At 43.7% G+C, this 27,973-nt stretch overlaps 2 protein-coding genes across 16 annotated transcripts in view; one reads left to right on the top strand and one right to left on the bottom strand.

Moving 5' to 3' along the window:
- The window catches only part of CCDC66 (coiled-coil domain containing 66), a 43,967-nt gene extending 23,592 nt beyond the window's left edge, over positions 1-20,375 (top strand). For 5 of the 6 annotated variants that reach the window (XM_072599020.1, XM_072599023.1, XM_072599025.1 and 2 more), the window contains 11 exons: positions 83-214; positions 646-896; positions 1,101-1,185; positions 6,424-6,585; positions 12,537-12,681; positions 13,429-13,572; positions 14,933-15,426; positions 15,853-15,890; positions 17,843-18,033; positions 18,454-18,578; positions 19,992-20,375. In XM_072599020.1, the coding sequence (XP_072455121.1) occupies positions 83-214; positions 646-896; positions 1,101-1,185; positions 6,424-6,585; positions 12,537-12,681; positions 13,429-13,572; positions 14,933-15,426; positions 15,853-15,890; positions 17,843-18,033; positions 18,454-18,578; positions 19,992-20,075 (1,851 nt within the window). In that variant the 3' untranslated portion in view covers positions 20,076-20,375. The remainder of the gene's footprint in view (positions 1-82; positions 215-645; positions 897-1,100; positions 1,186-6,423; positions 6,586-12,536; positions 12,682-13,428; positions 13,573-14,932; positions 15,427-15,852; positions 15,891-17,842; positions 18,034-18,453; positions 18,579-19,991) is intronic. The other variant, XM_072599022.1, reaches the window with a different exon arrangement.
- Positions 77-27,973, bottom strand: part of TASOR (transcription activation suppressor) — a 101,713-nt gene continuing 73,816 nt past the window's right edge. For 5 of the 10 annotated variants that reach the window (XM_072599011.1, XM_072599009.1, XM_072599008.1 and 2 more), the window contains 4 exons: positions 27,864-27,972; positions 23,506-23,684; positions 23,223-23,384; positions 21,645-22,378 (listed from right to left, as the gene is read on the bottom strand). In XM_072599011.1, coding sequence (XP_072455112.1) covers positions 21,840-22,378; positions 23,223-23,384; positions 23,506-23,684; positions 27,864-27,972 — 989 coding nt within the window. In that variant the 3' untranslated portion in view covers positions 21,645-21,839. Of the gene's footprint in view, positions 3,460-21,644; positions 22,661-23,222; positions 23,385-23,505; positions 23,685-27,863; position 27,973 lie in introns of those variants that run through there. The other 5 variants (XM_072599014.1, XM_072599017.1, XM_072599016.1 and 2 more) reach the window with 2 other exon arrangements.

The raw sequence follows: 27,973 nt of genomic DNA, 5'->3' as shown, positions 1-27,973 counted from the left end.
AAGACAAAATGATCAATGACATGACACTGTTGACTTCATTGTCACTTGCGGTTGGTTTGTGGTGTGTTGGCTCTCGTTCTAGGAAGCTGCACCGCTAGAGCATCCCTTCAGTGCTGTGAAAAAAGAGCAGCAGGAGAGATGGATTGAGGAACTCAATCGACAAAAGGAGGAAGATAGGCAAAGAAAACTCCAGGAAAAAATGCTCTACTCAAAGGTAACTTCAGTGAGACTTGTTGGCGCATGTCTTTTCTTCCAAAATGAGATGCTGGAATGAATTTGACTTTAAAACAAGTTGCCTGATTCTTTGACTTCAGTTTTCCAAAAGTGAATTCAGATTGTCTTAAAAGACTGCATCCAGTGGACATAGTAAATGAATTGCAGTTATTCATTGGTATTGGTTTTGATCTACTTATTATAATTATTTTTAATCCCATCCTGATTTTATTTTATTCACATACTCCAAGGGACTTACAGGAATTATCTCAAAGTCCTAGGTGTAGGATAAAGAACCTTGCCCTTAGTATCAGGTTTTCCCTGGATACTGTCCAGTTTGGGTCGTGTGGAGTTAGGCGAGTCGTTTCATTCCTCTGCTTGGTAGGGATAATATCAGCCTGGCCATAAAGGATTTCTTTATTTTGTTGTCAGGGTGAAGAACATGACAGATGGGCCATGCATTTTGATTCCTTAAAACTCTATCGCAATTCTCAGTCTCAACTCTCCTCTCGTGCAATCCAGAAACAACCAGACTACTTTTGTCTGTCCCCGGAAACTCAGGAAATGACTGATGTTAGCAGTCCTTATACACCTCTATCAGGAAGCCAGCTTGGGCCTTCAGAGGAAGAGAACAGAGGGAAGTCTACTCAGGATACGGCTGCCGCAGCCACTGAGAAAACCAGGTGAGCGTCTGCATCAGTCTGGAAGGTTGAGAAGGCAGTACTTTACCTCTCCCTTTTTTTAGTTCATGTTAGTCTGCTTTTTATTTTAGTATTTCTGTTTGTCATACAGATATTTAGTTGAGTTTTCCCTTAGGAGGAAAATAGTCAATACTCCATTAAAGAAAGTTTTTTTAAATTGAAAATTGTTTATGTCTTTATGTTTAGTTTCCTTCGTTCTATGACTGCGCTCCTGGATCCTGCTGAAATTGAGGAAAGAGACAGACGAAGACAGAAACAGTTAGAACATCAGGTAATGTGGTAGAAAATTTCCTCCTCTGCCTCAGTGGTAAAATGAAATTACTTCAAGTGATACTGTAGAACATGAAGACTGAAAGTCCTGGTGTAAAGGATCTCTTTCTGAAGTATCTGCTTAGGGGCCTAGAAAATCAGAATTCTCCTCTTGTCCTAGAGTTTTTCTTTCTGTTGCAAAGCAATATGGTGTTAGAACTATATTGCTAGGTGGGGTCAAGGGAAAATAGCCTCCTAGTGTGACAATCTACTTAATTATGTGGACCTTCTCTGTAAATTTGTATAACACTTAAGTTAGCCCTGGTGTGTTTTGTTTTCTGATTTCATTTCAGCCTTTCAGGCCCATATGTAAAGTAGATGTTGTAGACTGAGCCTTGTTCACAGGTTTACAAGCAAGACTTTTACCTGTTAGAACTAATTTGTAATTCTGCAAATCTTAAAGGAGTTTTTGTTGTTTCTCAGAACTGCTTTCCCTGAGTCTATTTCTGAACCTTCTTTTGTGATGAGAAAGAATCAGGGGGGTTTGGTGGGATATTCCTTGAGACAGAAAGGGGATGGAGATTTTAGCCCCAGCAAATGGAGTGAGGGCCATGATAGGGAAGGCTGTGCTTTTCAGGAGAGGAAAAATTGAAGGGACTTTAAATTTTTAGGAAAATAAGTAGAAGTGACTGTGGAGGTCTCTCTGAAGTCTATCAAGAAGAGCACCGGCCAGAATGCTCTGTGACCCTCATGTTGGAACATCCAGCAGTGGTTCACTGAGACGGCTACACAACAAGATGGTGGCAGGGACTGGGAAAGAGCACGTCTTCCCTGACACAGGTCTCATGAGACATCCCAGAGAAGCAGCTCATTCTCTTAAACCTGCGCTCATCGTGATCTCCTTTCCTTCTGAGAAGAATGTGGGGCTTGAGAAAGGGCCTCTGGCGTACTGGCTCACCTTGGGCAAGTCTGAATTACAAAATGGGTTTTTGATATTATTTTGCTACTTTCAGGTGCAAATGGTGAGTTGGATGAGTCATTTGGACATTCCTGGGTCATTTCTTCAACTCTAATGCTAAGTTCAGCTCCCTTTCCCATGTTAAAGTTCTGCATGATTAGGGGTTGGGATTGGGAGAAAGTTGCCCCTTTCCTTGATTGGTTAGGAGGATGTCACTACTCTTGTTCAAAGTACACAGGGGACTATGAAGAACAACCTTGGAACCCCCTGGTTGAAGTCCAGTGCAAAGGTTGTGGTCCACTTTTATGTTTCCATTCCAGAATTGAGTTGGCAGGATTGATCTGTGTGAAAGCTTCTTTCTTGTGTCCAACTAAAAAAAAGCTGAATCAAATCTTTCTTTTTGACTGAAATAAAAAATATGTAGCCATGATAGAACTGTCTTGTCCTGTTTAGGCCAGATCTGGTAGACCATGTTTGGATGAGACAGAACATGTCATGCATAGATCTATTCAACGAAGGAGGGCTTTGTAACTACAGAAAAGTAGGGTTAGAAGGAAACAGGAGAGCTCGCCTCAGATCTGCTGCAGTCTGGGATTCAGACACGCCCTAACTGATCCTAAAGAGCACAGCAGGGAGGGTCAGGGAATCTGTGGAGGCCTGGCTGCACTCAGTGTATGGATGGTTTCCTCAGAGTGAGAACTACCCTAACGTGAAGTGGATCATTGCCTGCTCAGGGTTTTTGAGCAGAAGGACAATCTGTGGCAAGTGAATTGGGGAAGATCCTGACCCACATGTGCTTGGTCTAGGTAGGCACAGAGTTCCTTAACAACTTAGAGACAAAATGGCAGAGCATCAGCTAGGCCTTTTCAGGATTTTCTTTCTTCATAACTATGTCCATTTTCTATCACTCCCACCCCCCATTCATCCCTTTAGGTAGTCTGAAGCATCACAGTTTAAATGGTAGAGTGATTTCTAGAGGCACTCACTGAAACATTAGATATCAAAATTATTTTGTACAGTCTTAATCACATGCAGCATTTTAAAATTTTTATGATTTTCTTAGAAAATAGAATGAAGCAGTTAAATACTTAGGAGAGCTCTGTGAGTTACAAGTGTCTTAAAATACACTCTCCTCTTCTCGCCAATCCCCAGGGTCCTAAAACCACTGGACTTGACTGCATAGTCATTGGTCCCATGGCAACTGTTGAGAAGGATAGATGGGAGTGGGGCGGTCTAAGGAAGCAGATCCATTAGAGGGCTGTTGAAAGAGTTCAGGTGATAGATGACGAATGCCAGAACCAGACTGGTGGCGGTGTGAATGAAGCAAAGGAGGCATATCTGAAAAGGAAGGAAACAAGCATCTGTTAAGCACCTACTGTATGCCAGGCACTGTGCTAGGTGCTTTACATACATTCTTATTTGATCCTCAAAATAGCCTTGTAAGATAAGTGCTATTACTCTTCTTTCATAGTTGAGGAAACAGGTGACCAGAGGGTAACTGACTTGCCAAGGGTCATAGAACTAGTAAGTGTCTGAGCCTGGATTCGAACTCAGTTCTTCCTGACATCGTGCCCAGTGACCATGTCATCCCCGCCCTATCTATACTCAGTATATTCCAGTGGCTTTAAGACCTGTCACTCAGCAAGCATTTGTTCAGCATTTATTATGTATTGGGCACTGCTGGATGCTGGAAATGTCCAGAAAGGCAGAAGTCTGGGACTTGTTCTCATGAAGCTCCCAGCCTAACAGGGGATACCCAGGCATGCATGCAGGGCAAAGCCGAGACAGTGTCAGAGGAAGAAGCTGACTAGGAAGGAGGACTGGGAAAACCTTGTTGTAGAAGAGAAACTTAAAAGCTGAAACTTAAAAGGAGGCCAGGGTGTGATGAGGAGGAAGAGAATTTGAGGCCTACTAGCCAGTCGGCAAGGAGGCTCAGAGAAGATGCAGACTGTTCTGTGCAGAGGGGCAAGGAAGGCCACTGGCTCTAGGCTGAAGAAGAATACATGGGCCGGAGTTGTGGGTGGAAGGTGTCCTCATCAGCTCGCATGACTGAATTACTGTCTTCTCAGACCTGCCTCTCCTGCAGCATTATAAACTGGATGTCCAGTAGACTTCTTAAACCCAACATGTCCAAAACAGCAGTCTCTTTCCCCCTGAAGTCTCCTTCCTCCCTACTATGCAGGGCAGCACCATCCTCCCAGTCCCCCAACCTAGGCCTCATTTGGGTCTCTTCCCTCATTCTCAACTGCTGTTGTCAGAGTTGTCAAAGCTATTGTCAAAGCATGTGCTTTCACCTCTGCAGCATCTCTTCTGTGCCTTCTCTGCTCCTCTGACCCTCAGTCCCCCTGCTGCAGGCCCTCATCACCTCATCTCTTGATTATGGCAGTAGTAGCTGCTGGGTCTGCCTGCCCCACGTCTCTCCCCACTCCAATCCATCCACTCTTCAGCCATGAAAGTGATTTTCCCAAAGCAAAGGTCTGACCCTGTCACTCCCCTACTCAATAAATTCCACTGGCTCCTTGTTGCTTCCAGGAGCAAATATAGAACGCTGTTTGGCATAACCTGCCCACTGCCGTCCCTCCAAGGTTTCCTACCCTTCAGTCCAGTGACACTGGCCACCCTCTATTCCAAAAGCAAGATGCTCCATCTCTCAGCTCCACTTACTTTCTCAAGATGTCCCCCATGCCTAGGGGTCTCCTTCATCCTCTCCCTGGCCTTCCCTGGCTTCCTTTAAATCCCACCTTCTACAGGAAGCCTTCCCCGGGGCTTTCTCTCCGTTCATCATCTCCTGTTTATCCTACACACGGCTTACTTTCTCTCCCTTTGCATGTTGCCTCCTCCATTAGACTGTAAGCTCCTTCAGTGTACGTACAGTGCCCAGCACGTCGCTGGTGCTTAATGAACTTTGACTGATTGACATGGAAGGGGGAGAGAGGTTCTAAAGGGCTTGGAATAGCAAACAAACCTTGCAGTGATAGGGTTCTAGCAGAGTTTAACGAGTGGGACGATAACATGGTCAGTCCTTTAGGAAGATCACTAGTAACCATGGATTGGAATAGGGAGAGACTTGAAGTGGCAGACCCCGCAGCAGACCACAGTTGTGGCATGAGGTGATGAGGGCCTGGCCTAGGGTAATGGGAGTTATCAGAAGAGAGAAGGGGGCATATAGGAGAGATGTTGTAGAATTGTCATCATTAGGCGTTGGTGCCGTATTGGATGTGGGCGGGGGTGGGGGGCTAGTGAGGACTTGAAGGTGACTGCTAGGTTGTGAGTGTGATGGACCGGGAGGAGGATAGTGCCCTGTACAGTAATAGGGAAGGTAGGGAGGGCGATGAATTTCAGGAGGAGGTGGGGAGGAGAGGAGTTAAGTTCTGGACATTTTGAGTGTTAACATGCGTTTAGGACATCCAGTTTGAGATGTGCAAAGGGCACTTAGAACTGCAAGATTGGAGGTCAGGAGAGAATGTGGAGAGACCAAGAGATCTGGGAATCACCCACACAAAGATAACAGTAGAATCCAAGGTAATTGATGCTGTCACCAGTTGAGAAGGTACATAAGGAGAAAGGGCGGCCCAGGACAGCACCTTGGGGACAGCCACAGTTAGCAGGGATCTGGGTCGAAATTCAGCAAGGAGACTGAGAATGAGTGGTCAGACAGGAAGGAAGAGGAGCAGGACAGAGCAGTCACAGAAAGCTGTCAGGAAGAAGAGATGGTTTGATGGGCTCAGAGTGGTTGTGAGATTGGGCAAGTGAGACCGCAAAGGGCTGACTGCTCCAGGATCCATACTGAGAAAACCCCAAGGTTTGGGGGTCATAGAGCATCAGACAGGTGTCCCCCAGGTTAGGAACCTCTTTTGTGTCCCCAGCAGTTAGCAGAGTGCCTGGCACGTAGTCAGTGCTTAATAAATGTTGATTGACTGTTGTACTTCATACCACTTGCCAAACCCGCATTTCAGTGCTTACTGACCCTCCAGGAAATGACAAAGAAGAAAAGCCCTCCTAGTGCTGCTTTTAGATCAGGACGGGAAATCCAAAAAGAAATGGAGCATTATTCCTTTGTAGCCTAGGGAAAGGTGGCGGGGCGGTCTTCAGTTCTGCTCCATCCCAGATGAAAATGGAATTAGACAGTGTTGAACAAAACAAAAGTACCTAGAACATAATGTTCTAGATAATGTTAACGGAGGGTTTTCTAAGTCGGCCCCCCAGGATCCTTTTCGACAGTTTAGTGGTATCCCTTTCCATTTGAGTTGAACACAGCTGGCTTAGACCCTCAACACTGGGTCTGTCTTTTTTCATGATCAGAAAGCCATCACGGCCCAGGTGGAGGAGAAACGCCGGAAGAAGCAGCTGGAGGAGCAGCAGAGGAGGCAGGAGGAAGAGGAGGAGGAACGTCGCCTGGCTCGGGAACGAGAACACATGCAGAGGCAGTTTGAGGAAGACAGACTCCAGCAGAGGCACAAGGAGGTGAGGGGAGTGCCTTTTTGTAGGCCTGCACTTTTACTTACAAGAGGAGAAAGCTGGAGAGGAACCATTAAGCCAGTACACAGTGATCAGACTTCCACTTTGTAGAAAATAGTTGTGTCAGAGTAAAACCAGCTGAGGCTTTGCATACATCTCCAGTAGAAAGTCCAGTTGAACCATCAAAAAAAGATGGTTACCACATGAACTCATTTGAACATGATTGATCTGTCGTCATGTAGCAGACAGGTGGACTCTGGTTTATTTTTACTGTAGTAATTATAACCATGAGAGTTTATGGAGAGGTTATATAATGAGAACATTTAAAAAGACAAGGATTTTCAGGTGGTGCTGGCTTTTAGAACAGGGAACACTGGTTAGTGCATCAACAAGCATCTCTTTAAACCCTGTTGGGTTTCTTACAGCCAAAATAAACAAATGACTCTCCTTCAGTATTAGCACAGTAAAAAGAATTTGTGCTACAAATCTCTGATTTTGAGGAGGCCTGTAGAATTCAGGACCTGTTAGTCTCTGCTCGTCCACCCATTCACCCAGAGCATAGAGCCCTGGAGGGTGGGGGGGGGAGGGTTCCTAGGAGACCTCCCCTTGCCTTCCACCAGATTTTCCTCCTAGCCTCACCCTTCATTCCTTCTGGGCCAAAGTTGCTCTGACTTACAAGGTGACAATAAATGGCTATCTTTTACCCATGTGGTCAGGCAAGGTGGCCAGAGTGGCTCCTTCAGAAGCCAATTCCTAGACATTATAACAAGATTTTCTGAAACGATCAACATTAATTTCTTCTGTTGTGTTACTTCAGTATTTTCAAAATTTAAGAGATCTGGTGGTAGCCCCTCCTCTTCAGGATCTTACAAGGTGGCCTAACAAACACACTAGCCCTCTTGGTCCCCTACAACATCCTTTGTCCAGCCTCAGTGACTTATCTTCTTCCTTACCATAGGCCCCAACTCTGTTAGCCATAGAGGACCCTTAGGGGTTCACTGTCCTTATCAATTTTGTCCTTCTCTCAGTAGTTTTTTTTAAATCCTTTTTTGTTGTTTGTATAGGTGATGATCAGCATCCTTTGTATTTAAGCCTCTAAAGATTTTATTGCCAGCCCTCTTCTTAGATAATCATGTTTTGCAAATTATCAAGTCATGTCAACATACATTTGTGAAGCACTTGTTGTGGGCCAACCCCTGTGCTAAACACTGGATTTACAAAGAAAAGTAATCACACATCCTTTCTTCTTCCCAAATTGTCCCTTCTGCTTTGTGTGGTCTCTGGTTTGGCAGATTTTTTTAGTTATATCACTCCTTCCCGATCAGAATCTGAAGACTCCAGATACATTTGTATTTGCCCTTGTCAGCCAGGCTCCACCTCCAAGAGAAAACCTGGCATTTGCATCGTACATTAAATTGTGACCCAGAAATGCAAACCTCGTTTTCAGATGCCGTCTTTTTAACCTACTGTTCTCTACTGAATCTCCAGCTTCCTTCAGAAGCAGTAATTTTTAAAATACCATTTGGGCCTCTCAAAGCTCCAGCATTTTTGCTCAAGACTTCATAATCCTTAGCTACTGCTAGTTGAAGATAAGGGCCTTGGAAGGAAAATTAGGCAGCAGACAGGAAGTGAAAAGCTCATTCTGAAGATAGAGAACAGAATTTGAATTTCAAATCACAGCTTAAGAAGCAGGAATGACCAGCCCTTAGCCAGGGATGGAGCCCAGCTAACAACAGCCAGAATATATCTGCCTGCAAACAGGGAGATCTTTGAAATCTGTTCCAGTTTTATAGATCCAGAAAGACAGGCTCCCAGAGAACTTAAGTAGTTTGCTCAACCTGCACACCTGAATAGGGCTTTAAACAAGAATTGAAAGGAAAAAAACTTGCTTTCAGCACTAAGCCATCACCAAGAGCACCAGCCACAACCCAGGAGAAGACTGCCAATGGAGAGGCCAGTGGTTTTTAAGAAAAAACATCCCAGAAGAAGGCCTTACAGTCCTGATGTCCACAGATGTGAAGCGTGCAAGTACGAAGACAAACTTGAAATCATAACACAAGAAATAAATGCGACATAATTGGGATCTTTGATTACGACCAGAATATGGGAATGAAAGGGTGAAAAGTATGGAGGGACAATTAGAGACATGTAGACCCAGGTCTTTCCTCTACTTTCTTGTTTTTGAATCAGAGTATCCATGGAGATGCTAGTGGCCATCATGTATAACGTGAACTGTGAAAACCAGCAGGGAGCAGGTGAAAGTCACAATGGATGAGACTTTCACTGGCACACTCTCTTCTGAAAGCAGAGCAGCTGGGAAGTGTTGGTTGGCCTGTCATGGAAAAATATGACCCTGGAAACTGGGATCGTGCCAGACATGGAAGGCAGCAGCAGGCATGATTTGTGGCTCCCAGATTTTCTGGAAGTGGGTGGCAAAGACAAGATAGGATGGCAAGACATCTTGGCCTAAGATGCTTTTTAGAAAACAGATGTTATTTTTTGCTTCTGCTTCTCCTATGTTCCCCTGTAACCCTCCCTCTCCCAGAAAGTCATTCCTTCAAACAGAATCTTTTGTTTAAAAAGAAGAAGAAATAGACACGAAGTGTCAGTGAGAGTCATCAGTGCATTTAAAAGGAAATCCAGCACTCTGCTCATTCATTGTTGGGGAGGACAGGCAGGCGTCTTTTCTTGGGGCCAAGCTCATCTTTCCTGATTTCTCAACATTAATTTGTGACTATTTGTGGTGCTTCTTTGAGTTTATACTGCTGGAGTCGGCGTGCGCACTGTCTTCCCAGCTCAGCTGCTTTTGTTTCACAGCAGTGTGGTTACATCTTTCCTCATGTCTCTACACTCCATTGTGCTCATGCAGCACAGTTGGCTTAGCTCTTTCTGGTTGATGGATGTCTGCTTTGTTCTCAGTGCTTTGCCTCACAAAAAGTGCTACCATTGATAATTTGGTGTCTGGAGGTTTTTTTTCTGTTTGTGACATCTTTGGGTTAAATGCCAAACAGTGGACTCTCTGGGTCAAAGATTTTAGCCACTTAGATCATTCCAACTGCTTTCCAAAAGAATTGTACTCATTCACAGCTCCACCAACAATGCATCAGCCTCTTTAAGAACTCTCTAAAAATGACTCTCCCCAGCTTTATCCTCTGCCATTTTACTGAGTTTGAGGTGAAACCTAAAGGTTTTTATTTGGCATTTCTCACTAGTGACATGGAACACGCTCTTGGAGGGTTGTTAATGGTTTGTCAATCTTCTTTCAACGATGGTTTCTTCATTTCCCTGGATCACCTACCTTGAGGAATGCCTTTCTGAACTCCTACTCTAAAGGGCTTGGAGTGGTTCCCTCAACAAACGTGACGGTATAGACACAAACAATCCTGAAGAAGAAAAGAAGGAAGTGCATGGACCAAGGTAGCCCTGGAGGGAACTCATCGATTCCGCCCTGTACATCTCCCATGTGCAGGGCTGTGGGGATTCCAGAACCAGAGGGGAGCAGCCTCCACCCCAGGAACATCACACTGTGTCCACAGTGGGGTACAGAGCTCTCAGACTGATCGAGAGGGATCATCTGGAGGAGTCAGCACCAGAGCTGATCCTAGAGAGGCAAGAAGGAGGGCATGCACCTCCAGTCTAGGAGAGAGGAGATGCGCTCGGGTGTGCTGGGGAAAACAGGAATAATGTGAAATAAGCAGAGCAAGACTGGGGAGAGCCTGGTCTGATGTTGGCGGGAAGCCACAGGACCAGTGACTATTGCTGCACAGGACAGTGAAGGTCAGCTTGGCGGCAGCCTGAAGAAGAAAACTTGCTCACGGTTGGAGCGGCGCAGACGCCTTCCCTGCTGGAAGGTCCTACTTTGGGGCATCACGTGGACGGCGCTACAGCTGAGGTGTGGCCTGAGACACTCACAGTGTCTCAGAGACACAGTCACACACAAGCACACACACAATCCTCACAACAACCCTGAGAAGTAGGTGCTGTTATCGCCATTTTATAGAGGAGGAAACTGAGGCAAATAGTCAAGTCACTTGCCTACACAGCTAATATCTGAAGCCTGGGTTTGAACTGAACTCTTCCTGATGCCAAGCACAGCACTTAGAGATGCTCCTGGTCTATCAAAGATATCTGCACATTGATAGAGGCTTTCCCTCCACAGACACATATCTCCATCCCTTTGGTACTGCAGCATGGGGCTCTTCAAGGGACTCTTGAGACCACAGACCCTGACGACCAATTGGCAGCATCCCCAAGGTAAAGACTGGAGGGCGTGTGGGCGTCACTTCCAAGCCCTGAGGAGCTAGCACAGAAAAATGGCTGAGAGCAAAAAAGGGGGAACGACCCAAACACCCCATAATGAGCTCCTGGTCCTGGAGCTAAAGGGGACCTGGGGCCTCCCCACACTTCACACCCACCCCGGCCTCCCCAAGCCAGCTGGCTCGAAGGGAAACAGTTTCATTAAAAGTTTTTAAGACATATAATTATTTTGTGTTGTAAACCGCTAGAGGCAGTCACAGGGCTGGTTTATCTCAGAGCTGCATGACTTGAAGAAAATCACTGTTGCGTTTGACACTGACGAGCAGCGCCCTGTCTTCTCTCCTGATGCTGAGGCACCGGAGTGGCCCAGAGGGCAAAACACTGGGCCTAGAGTCAGGAAGACCCCAGTTCAAATGTGGCCTCAACGCCTAGCAGTGTGACCCTGGGCAAGTCATCGAGCTGCTGTCTGCTTGTTTCCGCGCCAGCCTCCCAGGCTCCCATCTTAAGTAAGTGCTTAGCCAAGTGGCTGGCACACAGTAGGTGCTGCATGAACATTAGCTATGGTGAGGATTACATAGTCACCTCTGCCTCAGGCTTCTCTGGTGAGAAAAGGATAATGATAGCACCTACCTCCATTATTGTGAGGATGCGACAGTGTGTGTGAAGTGTTCTTGGGAACTTAAAATGCCTGGCGTCATTAACTTAAATCACGTGGCATTTTATCCAGTCCTTCAGTGCCAGGTTCTATGGACAGATGCAGTGTCCATTCTAACAGAGGGCACAAGGACAGTCACAATTACATACAGAACAAATGTGAAGGAAATAAATAGAAACAAGGTGTAAGAAAGGGAGTGGCTCCTCCCTTCATCTTCTGTGGGCTGAGCTCCCCCATACCTGGAACGGACGGGTTCAAAACTGGGTCAGGTCCAGACAGCATTGAGAACCCTTCTTAGAGCTCTGTACCACGTTCTGGATGACAGTCGATCTGTCTCCTGGCTTCCTACAAGCATGCCCAATTCTCTCTCATTCTTTAAAAAACAAGCATCTCTTTGAATTAGCACTTTGCTTTCGAAGCCAAACTCCTAGAAGTCTACACATTATTTCCATTTCCTGTCCCTTCTTGACCCCTTGCAATCTGGCTTCTGATGTCATCACTCACTAGAACACCTCACTGGAAGGCAGGAAGGAAACAAATGTGAAGCACCTGCTGTGTGCACAGGCCCTGTGCTTTACTGTCTCACGTACCAAGGATCTCCAAATTGCCAATCCAATCCCATTTTCTCAATCCCTTTCTCTGGTCTTTCTGTAGCATGATGATGTTGACTACCCTTACTCTTCTCCAGGTTTCTATAGTGGTCCACCATCATTTGCTAGCCTGCCTAGCCCTGGGTATGCCCCCCGTTCCATCCTTGTCCCTCTCTTCTCTCTGCACTGCCTCCATGACCTCACCAGCTGCCAAACGCTTCACAAATCTCTGTCTTCCACCTGGGTCACTCTCCTGAATTCCAATACCAGACCACTGTGTAGTGGGTGCCAGATAGGCACTCTCTCTCCTATTTAAAGAATAAAAGGTTGAAGTGATAAGCAAAAAAATCCTTTTTCTAGAATCTAGATGGAAGGAGGGAGGGAGATATGAGACCTGGTTCCCAGAAAACTTTTCATCCAATTAAAGGTCCTTTACATGGTTTTCTTAATGATAGGAAATGATGACTCTTAAGACAAACGAGTTGTATCAGACCACGCAGAAGGCACAGGAGCTGGCGCAGAGGCTGAAGCAAGAGCAGCGCATCCGTGAGCTGAAGCAGAAAGGCCACGACATTACAAACCTGCTGCGCAGTCTTGGCAGTGAGTGGGGAAGACAGCATGGAGAGGCGTATGCACACTGCACATTCACATTCCACATTCTGAGTCTCCTTGGTCACAGGGAGAATTGGGACTTAGATTCCTATCTTGCTTTTTTGAAAACAAAAACACCCTCTCAAACCCTATCGATGAGCAAAGAGGGTTTGACCATCAGTATCAGAGGCAGAGTCTTCCTGAGGCCAGGTATAAAGGGAGTGCCACAATATGCGAATCGCTGGCCTGGAGTCTGGAAGACTTAAGTTCAAATCCTGCCTCTGACGCTTATGAGCTCTGTGACTGTGGGCAAGTCTCTGACTCTGTTTCCTCATCTGTAAAATGAGGATAACAAGAGCACCTCCCTCCCGAGGTTGTTGTGAGGTCAGCATCTGTTAAGTGCTTCCCTGGCACACTGAGTGCGTAGGCAAGTCTGGCAAACTGAGGCTCAGGTAGGTCATCACCTTTTTGGGGGGCTTTGTTAACACCCAGCGACCAGGAAGCAACAGAGAGCCTTCAGATTCCTACTCTTGTCCTCTCTCTCCTGACTAGTTTCATATTTTTTCCTGCTACAGCAAAAGTGATCAGAAATAAATAGAAAACCATGAATTATATTGATGTGACATTTGGTGGTCAGATCGAGCTCCCCATTTTATTGGTACTTTATCGGTAACAGTGTGAATAATTAAGGTTCTTCTGGGCATCCTCTGGTAGTGTCCGTTCTTTGATGTGAGCCCACCCTTCTCTCCCTGCCAGGAGACACTGGGCTGGTGGAGCAGAGCCTGGGCACAAGTGGCCTTTCACATTCAAGACAAGACTTTTCTGACCAAGTGAGTGCTAAGGTCAGTCAAGGAATCAACACCGCCACCTCTCTTCGAAAGGACACTGCTGTACAGACAGGTACCCATTTGGGAATTAGGATTTGTGTCTTAAATTACTCTACTCTTTTAATTGAAGCAGTGGGCATTAACCTTAGTTTAAAAAGGTCAGAGATGTTCTTTTAAATTTTAATTAATTGCTAAGGAAATAGCTGAAAGAACAGTCTGTGGAATTCAGGCTTACTTAGCTCCTCCTTAGATCCATGCCCTCCATCCAGTTCACTTAATGCCCTGTCTCAGTTTCCTAATGTGTAAAAAGAATGACATTATCTTTTACCCTGCTTGTAAATTCACAGATAGCTGGAACAGTTTGCATTTATTATACACCCACTGTGTGCCAGGCACTGGGGACACCAAAAAAGGCCACAGAGGTAGTACCACTGGAGGCCCTTTAAGAGGGTGGCGGCATCAGGAAAATGGAAGCTGGGAGGGGAGATGGCAGACACCAAGTGTCACTAGATCCAAGATCAAAAGCCAACTAGGACGTTCTGTATTTGAGCTTTGAGGCGACAGAGCCCCTGGAGCTTACTGGGTAGGGGGATGAACTGGAGGAAAGAAGACCCCACCCCCAAGTCCCCATTACTCAGCCCAGGCTGAGGGTGATGAGGGATGTGAGATGAGAGACAGCAAGTAGTGCAGTGACTTCTTTTCTCGTGGTCCCATCTGCATTGGGATATGAGCTGAGCCACCATTTCCCCAGCCCTGAGGATTCCCCACTCCATGCCCCAGAGTGGGGCTCATGTTGGCTCTTATCACTGTACACTGAAATTCAGACTAGTTAACTCTTGTGACAAGAGTCCAACTGGACAGGCATTAACGTGCCTAAGTTTTAAAAGTGTCCTCTGGTGTTCATCTGTTCTTTATTTAAACAGCCAGTCCTGCTCAATTCAATATTTATTAAATCACATGCCCAGTATTAAGAAGGAACCAAGTTGGATGGGATTTACAGTCTAGCAGACGGGATGTTTAAAAGACCTTCTCTCCCTGTGGAGTCTCAGTATCTCTGTCCATTCTCCATGAGTCGGGAAGGACCCACTCTGGATCTGCCCCTATGCTTCCTTCCCACATCTTTACTGTCAAAATTGAAAGACATTTTCCCATTTTCCCCCTTCTTATGTTAAACTAGATTTAAACAAAACAAGACAAAACATTCCTTACTTGAAATTAACCCCCAAGTAGAAGTGACTTGCTACTTCCCTGGCATTCGGGTGGCCCCTACTTTGTGAGGACTTCCTACATCTAATGGGATGGTTCATCTTGCTCTCTGTGCTCCATCTTGAACCAGAGAAAAGCAAAACTTAAAAGAATTGGGCCTGGAGAGGGTAAGGGAGGGTTGGTGGCAGACCGCAAAAGAAATAACCCCCAATCTCTTTTTGATATAGATGATTTGCACATAGGAAGAGCCACCAGTGCAGAAACATATGCTCAACCCATGACTGAGGGCTTGTTCACAAACCTCTCTCCTGAGTTTTCAGTAGAATTGGACGGACAATTTAACAGCAAGAAAAGTAAGAAAGAGGCACTGCCTGAGGACAAGAAAGCTTTCCTAGAGAAGGAAAACAGTCGTCATAACGACCTGTATGACCAATTTGCAAGAACTGAGAAACAAACAAAATACAAAGGAAAATGTCCAAAGAGACCTGACTGGAATATAAACAAGCCGGCCAAAAGGTACGTCCCTGCCTCTGAAAGGTACCCTAAACACCTGCAGAGGCAGAGGGAGGAGAAAAAGGTAAGGAGACAGATGGAACTGCTTCAGCTGCTGGAAAGAAACACTCCTGGCCGCCACTCAGTGTCCAGAGACGTCTCTCCAGAAAACACCTATTCCCCCCATGAGGAGACTGATTCCAGAGCCAAGGGGCCCTGCAGCCACAAGGTAACTCCTCAGCAAGGGCAGCAGCGCCACGAGTCTAGTTCTGCAAGCTCACTCCCTAAAATGACTTTATTCCATCAAAATAGTGTTATGAGATAATTGGCCTGCCTGAATCTGTTCTGTCCTCAGATACCAGTTTTAAAATGTTAGATGTTTTTCACAGAAAGTACATCAAAATGTTGGCTTTTTGTTCATGTAAGTCAGTGAGCACATTCTGATTAGCCCAGCACTTCTTAAACTGGGTCTCGACCCCTGGTGTCTCAGCCTACAATTTGATAAGCCCTGAAGGGGTTGCAAGTGGAAAATAGTTTAAGCAGCCCTGGTTTTGCCTAAATTATTCCCTTCCTCTGAAAAAAATACTATTTAGCCATGACTGCCAGGTTGTTGTAATAACCTTCTGGGTTTGTTTGCCTCTTTTTTTAATTCCAGGAAGAAGAATTGAAAAAAATCAACTCCAGCAAAGAAAGGTATTGACCAATTGTTAAAGGTCTTGAAGGTCCAAAGAAGGCTTCTGGTACCTCCAGTGGGTGTGACATGGAAAAGCTTGTCCATTTGAAAGGAGAGTCAGGCTACTATTTTTAAAGTCTTAGAACTGAAAGATAACTTTTGAAGTTACCAAGCTCAGCCCATGGTTTATTAATGAGGAAATGAATTCAGTAAGCAAAAGGTCATGCAGACATGAAGATGAAAAGCTACATGGTCCCTCCTTTCAGAGAACAGACAGCAAAGGAGACTAAGTGGAGACCTAGAGCTGAGCTCCTCAGGGAAGGCTCATTGGAAAGGGATGTCAGTAGGCACAGGTGAATGGAAGCCACGTTAGAGTCAAACTCATCTCTATCCTCATTGATTGGGGAATTCATGAAAGGAATGTATTCCAGAGAGGAGCAGTGGTCCTCCTGCCCTCGTTCTCAATGTCTTGGGCCTTATTAGCCATCCCCTAAATGCGCTTTACTGACAAAACGAGGAACCAGAGATTATTGTAGAATACGTTAGGCTAAATTTAATAGGAATGGCTGGCAAGGATTAAAAGTGTCTCAAGTCATTCTTCCAAGTAGCAGCTCTCCATCTGGCAGTGACTGGCTCTCTGTGAGTTCACGGACCGTTCTGGCCATCCTAGCCTGCGCTGAGAAAATGGCCAAGACAACTAGGGAGATAACAGCGTGACACTGTGCCCCAGACAGACCCATCTGAAGTGTTGAGCTCAGTCTGTGGCACGTTTTAGGAAGAGCACTAATAATCTGGGATGAATCAAAAGGAAGGTGGCCAAGATGGCCGAATGCCACAGGTTAGCTGGGGATGTTCAACTGGCCAGAACTCCAAGTGGTGGTTATGTGGTGTTGTCAAGAAGCAACTTTCGTTTTGGTGCAAAGAGAAAACTTCCTCACAATGTTCTCCCTCTTTGAGCTTCACACATGCCCACCAAGTAGTCCTGTTAAGCTAGAACGTATGAGGCAAGTTCATACCTGTGAAGTCACTACCCTACTTTACTTAATGGAACCTTAAAATACCCAGATCACAACGACAGTGGGGTTCAAACCTTAAAAGTACTCTATAAAAGGAAGCTATTAATACGAACCAGTTGACTTTGGTTTGAAGTGCCTGTTTTGCACCAAAGACTTGCCTGGTATCAGAGGAGATGTTAAATGTTGATACAGACATACAGTCTAGTGGGGAACTCTGACTGGGTTATGGACAGGGAGGAATTCATAAGTGTATGAATTTAGTTTTAAAATATAGGCATGGGCACGGGGAGGCAAAGACAAGGAGAATTCACATTGATGTCCCTGAGCCAAGAAGGTTTCTCTGCTCAAAAATCTTTGGAGACTTAACTTCTCAGGAAGGACATGACCAAGTCTGTGGATAGAGAAGATTTGGTCCAGCCCAAGTATTTAGAATGGATTGAAATGGGGAAAAGTGTAGGTCATCACAAGGTCACTGAGGTGGTCCAGCTGGATGGCGAGGAGAACCTGTACTACCATGGCAGCAGTAGGAAAAGGACAAGGTGAGAATGGACGATCAGTCAGAAAAAAAGGACAGGCTTTGTTTGGGATGCTGTTAAGTGTAGAGCCACCACTTGAGAGGTGAAGAGATCACGTCTTAAAATCTGTAAACCTACCAATGTAAATTGGTTGGTAGAGGTGAAATCTGATACTGGGAAAACGGAAATTGTCAAGGGAAAGGAATTAAGAAATAAACAGGACAAGGAAAGAACCTTATGGAAATAACACCAACTGTAAGGAAGAAAGTCCTACTTTCTTTTTGTTTCAGCATGGATGAATAAGTGTTTTCTTTGAAAAGAATTTAGATAAGATATAAATTTATGTAAGATAAATTTAGGTCAGGTTTATATTGTACATTTTGTGGACTGAAATCCTTAAACTTGAAATGTGCAGCTAGTTCATTCCTTTTCTAAAAACAGGTCTGAATCACCTCCTGTTCCAGCAGTAAAGAATCGATTACAACAAACACAGCTAAAACAGACCAGCACAGTACATCCCCCAGAACCTCATTTCATCCCCTATGTCCGAACCAACGAAATCTACTGTCTGGATCCAGATGGGCCATCATCGAGACCTGCAGCCTATGATCCACAGAATCCCTATTTAAATGGTAAGAATTTTTCGGGAATATCCATCTGAAACCTTGAAGGTTGCAGCAAACAAGATTATCCCTTTGGGCGTTCGTATCTCTTCCGCTGCACACTATGTTTTCAATGTCAGCCACCACCACCCCATCACTTCACGCCTTTTTATACTAGCTAGCTGGGGCCTGAGTTCAAATGCAGCTTCAGACACTAGTAGTTTGGTGACCCTGGGGCAAGTCCCTTAACCTGTTTGCCTCAGGTTTCCCAATTGTAAAAAGAGGGTAGGGTGGTACCTCCTTCCCAGCATGGGGTATGACACATCCTAGGGACTCTCTGAAGTGTTTGTCCTTTCTGTTTCCTTCCCCGGGGTGGGGGAACAGGATGGGGACACACAAGCAAAAATGAAAACTAATTAGAATACATGTGAAATTTCTGTGTAACTTTAGATTCTGACTACCGAGAGCAGCTAATTGGCTCCGACAGTGTGAGAGATCCACTTCTCAATCCCAACTTGGTGAAAAACAGAGACAGGCAGCAGGCAATCCTCAAGGGACTGTCAGATCTGCGACAGGTACAAATGTACAGCATTCTGCACAGCTTATATCGGTTCCAAAACCTACATGCCAATACCTTATTAACTAATGTTACCTGTTGAATGAATTTTTAATATTTAGACTAGTAACAGTACCAGGTTTGGCCCATTTTAGCAACTTGTGTAGAAATCCACAATTAACTCCAGAAAAACTGCTGTTAAATTTAGTATTTTAATATTCAAAACTCAAAAACAGAATCAAGTCAGCTAAAACATTAATTCAAACATGATTTATTAAATGAAAAAATTACATTTCTTAGAAAGTTGAAATAATTTGTAAGAAACAATTATACACAAGCCTAAAATGATGAATGTAAGCTGGTAAGAGAAGCGTAACATTATTAAGCATCATTAGCTCTCAAGAAGCACAAAGCACTCAGACAACAGTATGCTCTGCCTATTCTAACAGTTTGCATTTTCCCAACAGTTCTATTTTTGCCCAAACCCAGGTTTTAACTATTCAGTCACCTTCCCAGCCAATAAGAAATGATGAGCATCCCAACTCCCCTGTCTGTCTCCTCTAGCTGACCACTGACCAAGTTTCAGAGTATTGTATCATATCCACAACATGGGGTGATCAGCCTCTACCCTGAGCATTCTCTCCTGTCTTGGCCACCCTCCCCTAAAGTCAGAGACTGAGAAACCACTTGAGAGTTACAGCTGGACTCACCTTTGTTCAGACTGGATTGGATTGATCTTCATGGAAATTCTCGAGTAAAACTTAGGGTTATTTTTAAAGTTTTTAAAAAATGATCTCTATCTCAGGCTGCATGTGAATCAGTAATGAAGTGTGCAGAGAGAGTTCTCCATTTTCATGGTCTGGTTCCTTCAGCCCCATGCTGGCTTTTGTTATTTGTATCATCACTTCAAAATAAAGTTACTCCAGAAACTACTTAGAAATGAGCGGTTTCCTTAAACAAGTTTACAAGTAGTAATGGTTTCTCAGAGTTTGCCTTTATAGAATGGAAGATTTTATGTGATGTGACAAAATTTATTTATTGAACGTGTGGAGCTTTTGGGGAGAGCCCACATCTGGAACCTTTAAGCACCAAAAAGGTAGAGTTCCTTTTCATTGTAAAACCACTCCCCCCAACTCACCAAGTGAGGTGTACCCTTTTCAAGAAGAAATAAAATTGTGAGGTCTGATGACCAAGACAGGCCAGGCCATGTCTGAAAGCAAGTCCACAGCACATCCAAATCACCCCACTCTAGAAAAAGAGACAGCTTACAAGTGCTGTCCAAACGAAAAATTTGTGAGAATGGTTGGTTTTTATTAAGAACAGCTCCAGAGCTACAGACCCATGTAATAGTAGTGTTTAAGGTAAAATCTCAAGAGTTAAAAGTTCAGAAGTGATTTGTGATGCATGAACTAATAGGCCAACTTGATTTCAGGGCCTTCTCCAGAAGCAGAAAGAGTTGGAAACTCATCTCATTCCCTTAGCTTCGAATCAAGAGGACTTTGATTCTCCATTCTAATGTACAGAAGTGAGAATGCATCAAGCCAAGCTGTTTACGTTGGATTATAGCTCTCATTACTGGCTTAACAGCATTACATTCATTAAATTATAAAGTAATGTATTGATTCAGCAGCCATGTGTCTATACTTGAAATTGTTCAGGTTACTTTATTGAAAAATGATCTATTAAAAACTTTGTAGAATGTAAATATATTTTTCAAAGAATAAAATGGTAAATGTTTTTGTAAAAAATTCAGCATTTAGACCTTGTTATTTTTAGGCTCCAGTTCAACCAGTTATAAACAAGTTTTACAAAAGATAGATTGTATTTACACTTACCTTAATATGGTCTCAAGTTTTTGTGGTATTACAAAATAACTTCACAACACTTTCTATGTAAGCCATGCATTTTACATATGAAGTTTAATGCTCACATGAAGGTGATGGTACTGGTCCTGAAGCTGGGGGTGCTACATGACTGCAACACTAATTATGATCTGTTTAATTACTGAAACAGCCCAATCTACGTTCACAATATTCACAGATTCATTTGTAGTTTAAAGAATTACAGCCTGTATTTTTAGCCATAATTATGGACTCGAGGAAGGAAATGACCAAAAAGCAAACAGAAGCTTCTTTTAAAACCTGGCAGAATACATAACCTGCTCTGGTCCCTCACGTTAGAGACTGCTCTAGATGCCCAAGAGCATCTAAAAACACAAGGCCTGGTCTGGCTTTGTCATCTGTGGGCCAACTTAGCCAATTGCAGGAAAATCATTTTCCAGAAATGGGGAATTTTTTATTAAAAGAGATGATTCGCATCAATAAAACCTCAGTTTGAAAATTTAACAACTGATTCCTGTCTCTCTGACCTAGACAATACTAATACTATAAAAAACCTTTAAAATCTTTAACGTTGGAGGAACAGAACATTAGGGTACTATGTCTAAAGTTAATGGTTGCCATGTACGATGATCTCTACTAATACAAAAGATATAAATCCATAGTTCCATTTAAAAGGAGTAATTATAACGAATTCAAATTCAAGTTTTATTTTTCAAAATAGGAACGTCTGAAAGGCAAGGGCCAGTGGAAGGTGAAATTTTTACTATTTATACTATACTGCACTAAAGAAAATTCACCTTCCTAACAACTATAGCACTTTGTACAAAACTGTCCTGAAAAGCAAACACTCCATAACACAACTAGAGGAATTCCAAATACTCTTTTACGTTGTTCTGAGACTTCTGGACTTTTAAACAAAAGCTAAAGACAAAACACTTTTAAGTGAGTCTGCAGCGTTAGGAGGTCTCCAATTGTAGCATTTCACCTAACACGTGTCAGCTACTCTGGGCTTAACATCTCTATGTAAAAATGCTGTACAAAAATCAGAACCAAAATAAATACAATAACTAATAGTCATTTAGCAAAAAGTGGTCTGTACAGTCTGACGTTACATTGGAAAAGAGGAAAGCCAACACCCCTTCAACTTTACATTGAGGGGCTTCAGTCAGAAGCCCAAATACGGATCAAATACAAACATACAAACTTAAGTGTCCACACACGAGATAACTCAAGTACAATACGTGTTAAAAATATATATATGTGCATATTTATTTTCAATTTGCAGATGCTTCAACTGTTACAGGCCATCATGATTTAAATAAGACAAGAAAACATTTGAGAAAGGACAAACATTTTGTTCAAAGAATAAAATATAAATTGTTAATTCACTTTAAGAAGCGGAAAAAGTCCACAACCACCTATAAAAAAAGTTATTGTATTTATTTCTGTTTTGAATATGGCCTAGAAGAATCATTTACATCCCAACTAACTGAAGATGAAGACTTATCTTTTTCCAAGCCTTGACCATATGCAGACAGAAAATAATTTCCACCTTCTTGAGTCTGATTAGTTGAAAGCGTATATGGTGTTCCCAAAAAAGTCTGATGAGTGAGAACGTTAAAATGACTGAACTGATGGGACATGCTCAACTGCCTACTGTGATAAACCTGAAAGTCGTCAAAGGAAGCCAATTCCACAGTCTTGTTCATCTCCCCGTCTGAGCCTGCCGCCACAGCTGCCATGGGCTGCCCCTCTTCTGCACCAAGTTCACAAGTCTTATTTTCTAACAAACTTCTCTGCCTGTCAGACGGCTGCAACTGAGTTTGCGAGATTTCTTTTTGATCTGTCCCACGTGATCCTTTGGTCTCTATTTCCAATATTTCTGAATGAGAACTGCTGCACACTTCAATTTGTGAAGTTTCATCCCCTGAATCCAGAGACATATCCTCTTCATCCTTTTCATCACTTTCTAAAAGAGCTACATTTAGAGAAAAAAAACAAAGTCCTACTCTATTGAAATACATAATTTGTTTTTAAAATTACACACTACTTACACAATACAATGCTTCAGAGCTGCAAGTCCAAAATCCCTTAGAGCTTGGTCTTCCGCCACAAGTTCACTTACTCACCAACACTCACACAACCTTTAGGTGTGAATGTCCAGATATTCCGGTGCTAAAAGCTTCTGCGAAATGTGTTCACGTTTAATGTTGGGAAATCCCAACTCCCAGCTCCAAAGGGGTTAATGTCAAAACAGCATCTAAAGTTATACGGTAGTTCAGTATTTGACAAGACAATTACAGAATAAAATTTGACATCTAAGATCACTTGATTACTGTCTAATTTAGCCAAGCTACCACCAGTTTTACTAAACTGCATTCCTTTCCAAGAAAAAAACAATCTTTCTGGTTTACCATAGACCTTGGCTAAAGTACTAGAGATAAGCCAACTACACTGAAGTTTTCCATGTAGAAGTTTTAAGAAAAAGGTCTAGAATCCCAGAGTTAAATATAAATTTCCAGCCTCCTACTTTACATAAAGTCAAAGAAGCAGCCCACCACGCAGACAGACTAAGCTCTCTTCCTCTCCTCCTTAGAGCCCTCTGATCTGACTTTTACTACGGGGCTCCATCACCAAACTGGAATGTCTCTTCACTGTCACCACTCAGCTGCATAAACTTTGGTGTTAAACTCGAGGTGATGAACTACTTGAAACTCCTCAAACATGTCTCCAAATACCCACTTTAGCATCTTAAGTAAAACAAGTGAAGTCATTGCACTTTCGATCTCCCTTAAATAATGTGGAGCTCACTGAAAAATTACCTGATTGTCTCTCCAGACTTTGATCAGCCCCGGGATGCAGCTTTTCTTCTGTTACTGAACTGTGATAGCCCACGAGACTTTGAAAGTTTTGCATGAAATCTTCGGCCGTGGCAACCACTATTCCATTATCTGTGTAACTGGAAAGCATTCTGACATTCTTTTCTAAACAGATTTTTAGAGAAATAAAGACAATTCAGTGGTTTGCGTCTGAGCGACAGCACAAGCACACCCTCATCCTCCAGATTTCCAGAACCGTACAAGAGCTGAAAAGCTTTCTTTTTACCTGTTAAAAAGACAACATGTCGCTGCTGTATATTCTGAGCCTGAAGTCTGATAAGACAATCCAATTCAGGAGCATTTCGAGTTTGAGAATCACAGTTGTGGTATGACAGAATTTCAACCAAATGTTTTTTTTGATAGACATTCAAAAGCGTCAACACATTTAGAGCTTTAGCATTCAATCTGTAAAATTAAAAGTTGTATATCTAGATCTGCTTTTCTAAAACTCCGTATGAAAGTATTTACATCAGGTCGATTTAAAATGACATTTTCTCAAATAATCAAGATGGCATAAATACCAAAACCAATTTCACATCCTATGTTACTATCACTACCTACATTTATGTTCTTATTAATCTAAAAAGTAAGCTTATGTTTAGCTTTAAATTTCTTAATTTACATTTTAAAGAGATCAGAACAATTCATTTCAAGAAAAATCTTATCTTGAGCTAAAAAATATTTCTACATTTTATCTTGAGTTGAGAGTAGCACAGTAGAGCAAAAGAGGAGAAGATGGAGAGGGGAAGGGAAGGGGAGGGAGAGGAAAAGAATGCTCCGGGCCGTAACATTAGGAACGGAACCTCCCAGTAATGAACTTCCATTCATGATTAGGACTTCTTGTCACCGTGTTCCCACTTGTCATAGGAGAATCATTTGACTCTTAACTACTTCAAAAGGAGAAGTTAAAAGTGAGAAAAGTTTCCCCTCCTCGGACCCAGAAACAAACGTCTGAGCCGTGCGCTACCGAGTCATCCCAAGAGTGAGAGGACATTCTCCTTAACAACCAGAGGAAGCAGAAAGGAGAACCTCGGTGTGAATTGTCTGAACTGAACTTGAAAGGCAGTCCGAGACCCTAGGATGCCAAGGGGGAAGGAGGGCAGAAAAGACAGCTACTGGCACGTCCAAGTGTGGACCCAGCTGACAAAGCAGCTTTTAGTTTGCAGGGAAAGTAAATTACGCAGGGGAAGGGGTGGAATTAGTCTGGACAGGGAAGCAACAGGCAGGGGATCAAGGGGCTGACATGCCAGAGTACCAAGGAGTCACCTCAGTCTCACACAGAGATGGGCATTCCCTGGATTTTGCCCTCCCCCCAACAGTTCTGAAATCCCCTTTTCCAACCATAATCCACTGGTTTTCCACCTCTCCCTCTGCCTTCCCTTACACACCTACCCTAAGTTCTCTCCAAGACCATAGGGATCCCCTAACAGTAGCCACACTCTCCTTTCCCCATCTTGACTCGATGACAAACCAATCTGACTCTACACTGTCCTCTTCTCTTGAATCCCTAGCCCCCTCATCATTTTACCCATCATGCGTTGCCAAGCCTCAGACTTCGATCACTCCCATCATTCACTCACTGCCGTAGCTCCCACACATTACTGAAGAGAAGTAGGGAAAATCACCCAAGCATTCTGACCAGCGCCACTGCAAAGTTCGGTTATACAGCGTGTCCACTGTGCTCTCACTGCTGCGAGGCAAATCCTGCCATTCCTGCCTTGTCACCTTGCTTTTCCTAACCTCATTCCTCCTCAAATTTCCTGTAGCTTCCCCTTCACCCACTCTCTTAAGCTTCACTGTGCCCATTTGTGGTGTGTTCTTCCGTTTCTCCTCTTCCTTACCTCCCCCATCAGTCAGGTGCCTCCTTCATCCCTGCGTCCCATGATGGAGATGGAGCTGCCTCCCTTCTGACCAAGGGCAGCCCTTTTACCTGTTTAAGTGACAATCCTTCTATCATCCCTGCCGTTTCCTTTACCTTCAATCTATCCCTACCGCCTAGGAACATGCTCATGTCTCCCTCGTAACCGTCATCCTGGATCTCTTCTGCCTGTGTGGTTAAATGCCTAAAAAAGGCCACTTCAGTAGGTGCCTCCACTTTCCTTTCACTCTCTTCTTAGCCCCTTGTAATCTGGCTTCTGACTTAGCATCCCAATGAAACTGCTCTCTCCACAGTGACTGAGGTCTTACTAGCCAAATCCAATGGTCTTTTCTCAATCTATTCTCCTTGACTTCTCTGCAGTCTTTGGTCACTTCCTTTTCACTCTATGCTTTCTTTACATCCCTGGTTCTCTCCTCCCTCCTCTCTGACGCTGCCATTTTGGTCTCCTTTCTTTGCTGGATCTTTCTCCAAGTCACACCCTCTAACCATAGTTGTCCCTCAAGGTTCTTTCTATCCTAGGCCCTCTTCGTCCTCTGGGTGATCTTATCAGCTTCCATGGATTTAAGTATCATCTCTATTGATGATTCTCAATCTACTTTTCCTGACCCAATCTCTGTTGACCTCCAATCTGGCATCTCCAGGTACCTTTCAGACATCTCACACTAGATGTCCAATAGACATTAAACTCAACACAACCAAAATACAATTCATTATCTTTCCATCTAAACCCTCCCCGCTCCTCCAACCTTCCCTATTACTGTAGAAAGCAATGCCATCCTCGGGATTGCAACCTAGAAGTCATCCTGTACAGGTCACTATAACTTACTCCCATATCCAATATGGTGCCAAGGTCTATTGATCTCACCTCTGCATCATCACTCAAATATAACCCCTTCTCTCCTCTGACACCACCCCTACTACCACAGTTGAGGTGCAAACCTCATCATCTCACACCCACACTATTATAACAGCTGCTGAGGAGTCTGCCTGCCTCAAGTCTCTCCCCACTCCAAAGCATTCAACCACTAAAATGATTTTCCCAGAGCGCAGGTCTGCCCTTGTCATCATATCCTACTCAATAAAGACCAATAGCACCCCATTAACTCCAAGATAAAATACAAAATGCTTCTGTTTGACCTTCAAAGCCCTTCAGGACCCCCACCTACTCTTTGATCCAATGATATTAGCCTCCTAGGTGTTCCATGAACAAAATACTCCCCTTCTTGGGCTATAGGCATTCTCTCTGGAATCCCTCAGGCCTACAAGGCTCTCCCCTCCTCCCCTCCCTAGCTTCCTTTAAGTCCCAACTAAAATCACACTAGACTTGCAGGGGAAGCCTTGCCCAGCCCCTCTTCATTCAAGTGCCTTCCTCTGCTAATTATAAAGATCATAGAACTTGTTTGACACAGGAGTTTGCTTTGTTGTCTCAGCCATTCAAATGTGAACTCCTCAAGGACAGAGATGTTATTTTGCCTCTTTTTATGTCCCTGGCACTTCCCAGAGTGCCCAGCATATAACAGACACTTAATGTTTACCAACTAACTGGAACACCATGATCAGACCTGTGTGCTTGGAATGCCACTTTGGCAGGTATATGGAGAGCAGATCAAATACTAAAATCAGAGCTCAATTAAGAGGCTGCTGCAATAATGCAGGCAGGAGGTGAAGGGGGCTTTAACTGGCATAGTGGTCATCATGAATACAGAGAAGGAACAAAGGGGGCTCATGTAAAACCAGAATATGTGGAAACTGACTGAGCACTGCTGGGAGGTTGGGTGCAAGGGGAGGGGGAGGTAGGGAGAAGGAATTGTCAGAGATGACTGAAGGTCATGGAAAGTAACAGCTTTTTGCAGTTTAGCTAATTGCGGATAAGTGATTAACAACACCACTCCCAAGCTTTCAAAGGACAAGAAATTTATGTATTTTTGTCTCTCCCTCTCTCTCTGCCCAACACAACCCCAGCCCAGCAATATAGCAAGTGTTTAACATGAGCTGAATGAAAGAGGATAAATATAAACACATTTTAAAACTTTTAAAATGCTCTACAAATCTAAGGATGCAGAAACCAAACTGTTGCTGCAATGAATGTTTCCAGCTCAAAGCTGATTTCCCAGGGCTTTCTTCTATTAATACAGTATCAGAGTTAGCACAGAATAGTTGGTCAAAGGGCTCAGGGTCAGGTCCTAACACCAACAAATGCTAGCTGATTGTGTGACCCTGGGCAAGGCTACTGTGCTGTTCTAGACAAGAACACGGACCAGGTTCCACAGAACAAATCCCCTTAAAAGGATTTGTTCTATAAAACTTGGACTCAGTCAAAAGGCCATACTCAAGGACTTAGAAAGGCCACAAGAGGGTGCAGGTTCCCCACCCCTGCTCTAGACCAATTCATGAGCAGCTCTGCTTCCAGCTGTCCCCAAGATAAGGAAGAGTCCCAGTTGGGACACTGTTCACTTAACTATTAAAGTCAATTTTGCCTTCATCAGAGCTTAAGTATGAACAAAAAAAAAATTCACACAGTGTCACATTTCTTCCAAACTTTGGGCTATTTTCTTAAGGCCAAAAGCCTGTGTTTCCAGGGAATAAACAACCTCCGCTCTCCCCTACTTCAACTTTTTTTCTTTTTTTCAAGAGTAAAGGCAAAGCTTGAAGGATGGCAATCAATTGCCAATTGTCAAATATTACATTTGCTTTCAAATACTTACCTGCCCATCTCTTTGAGCTTTTTCTGAATTTTGCAATGTATTTTCCATTGCCATTTGCCGTCTGGAATATTTAGTTCTTCAAGAAATGCCAAGAAACGTTTTAGCTTCTC

Source organism: Notamacropus eugenii, chromosome 3 (genome assembly GCF_028372415.1).
Source record: "Notamacropus eugenii isolate mMacEug1 chromosome 3, mMacEug1.pri_v2, whole genome shotgun sequence".
Taxonomy (NCBI): Eukaryota; Metazoa; Chordata; class Mammalia; order Diprotodontia; family Macropodidae; genus Notamacropus; species Notamacropus eugenii.
The sequence above is the reverse complement of the archived record's forward strand: the minus strand, read 5'-3'. Positions and strand labels throughout refer to the sequence as shown.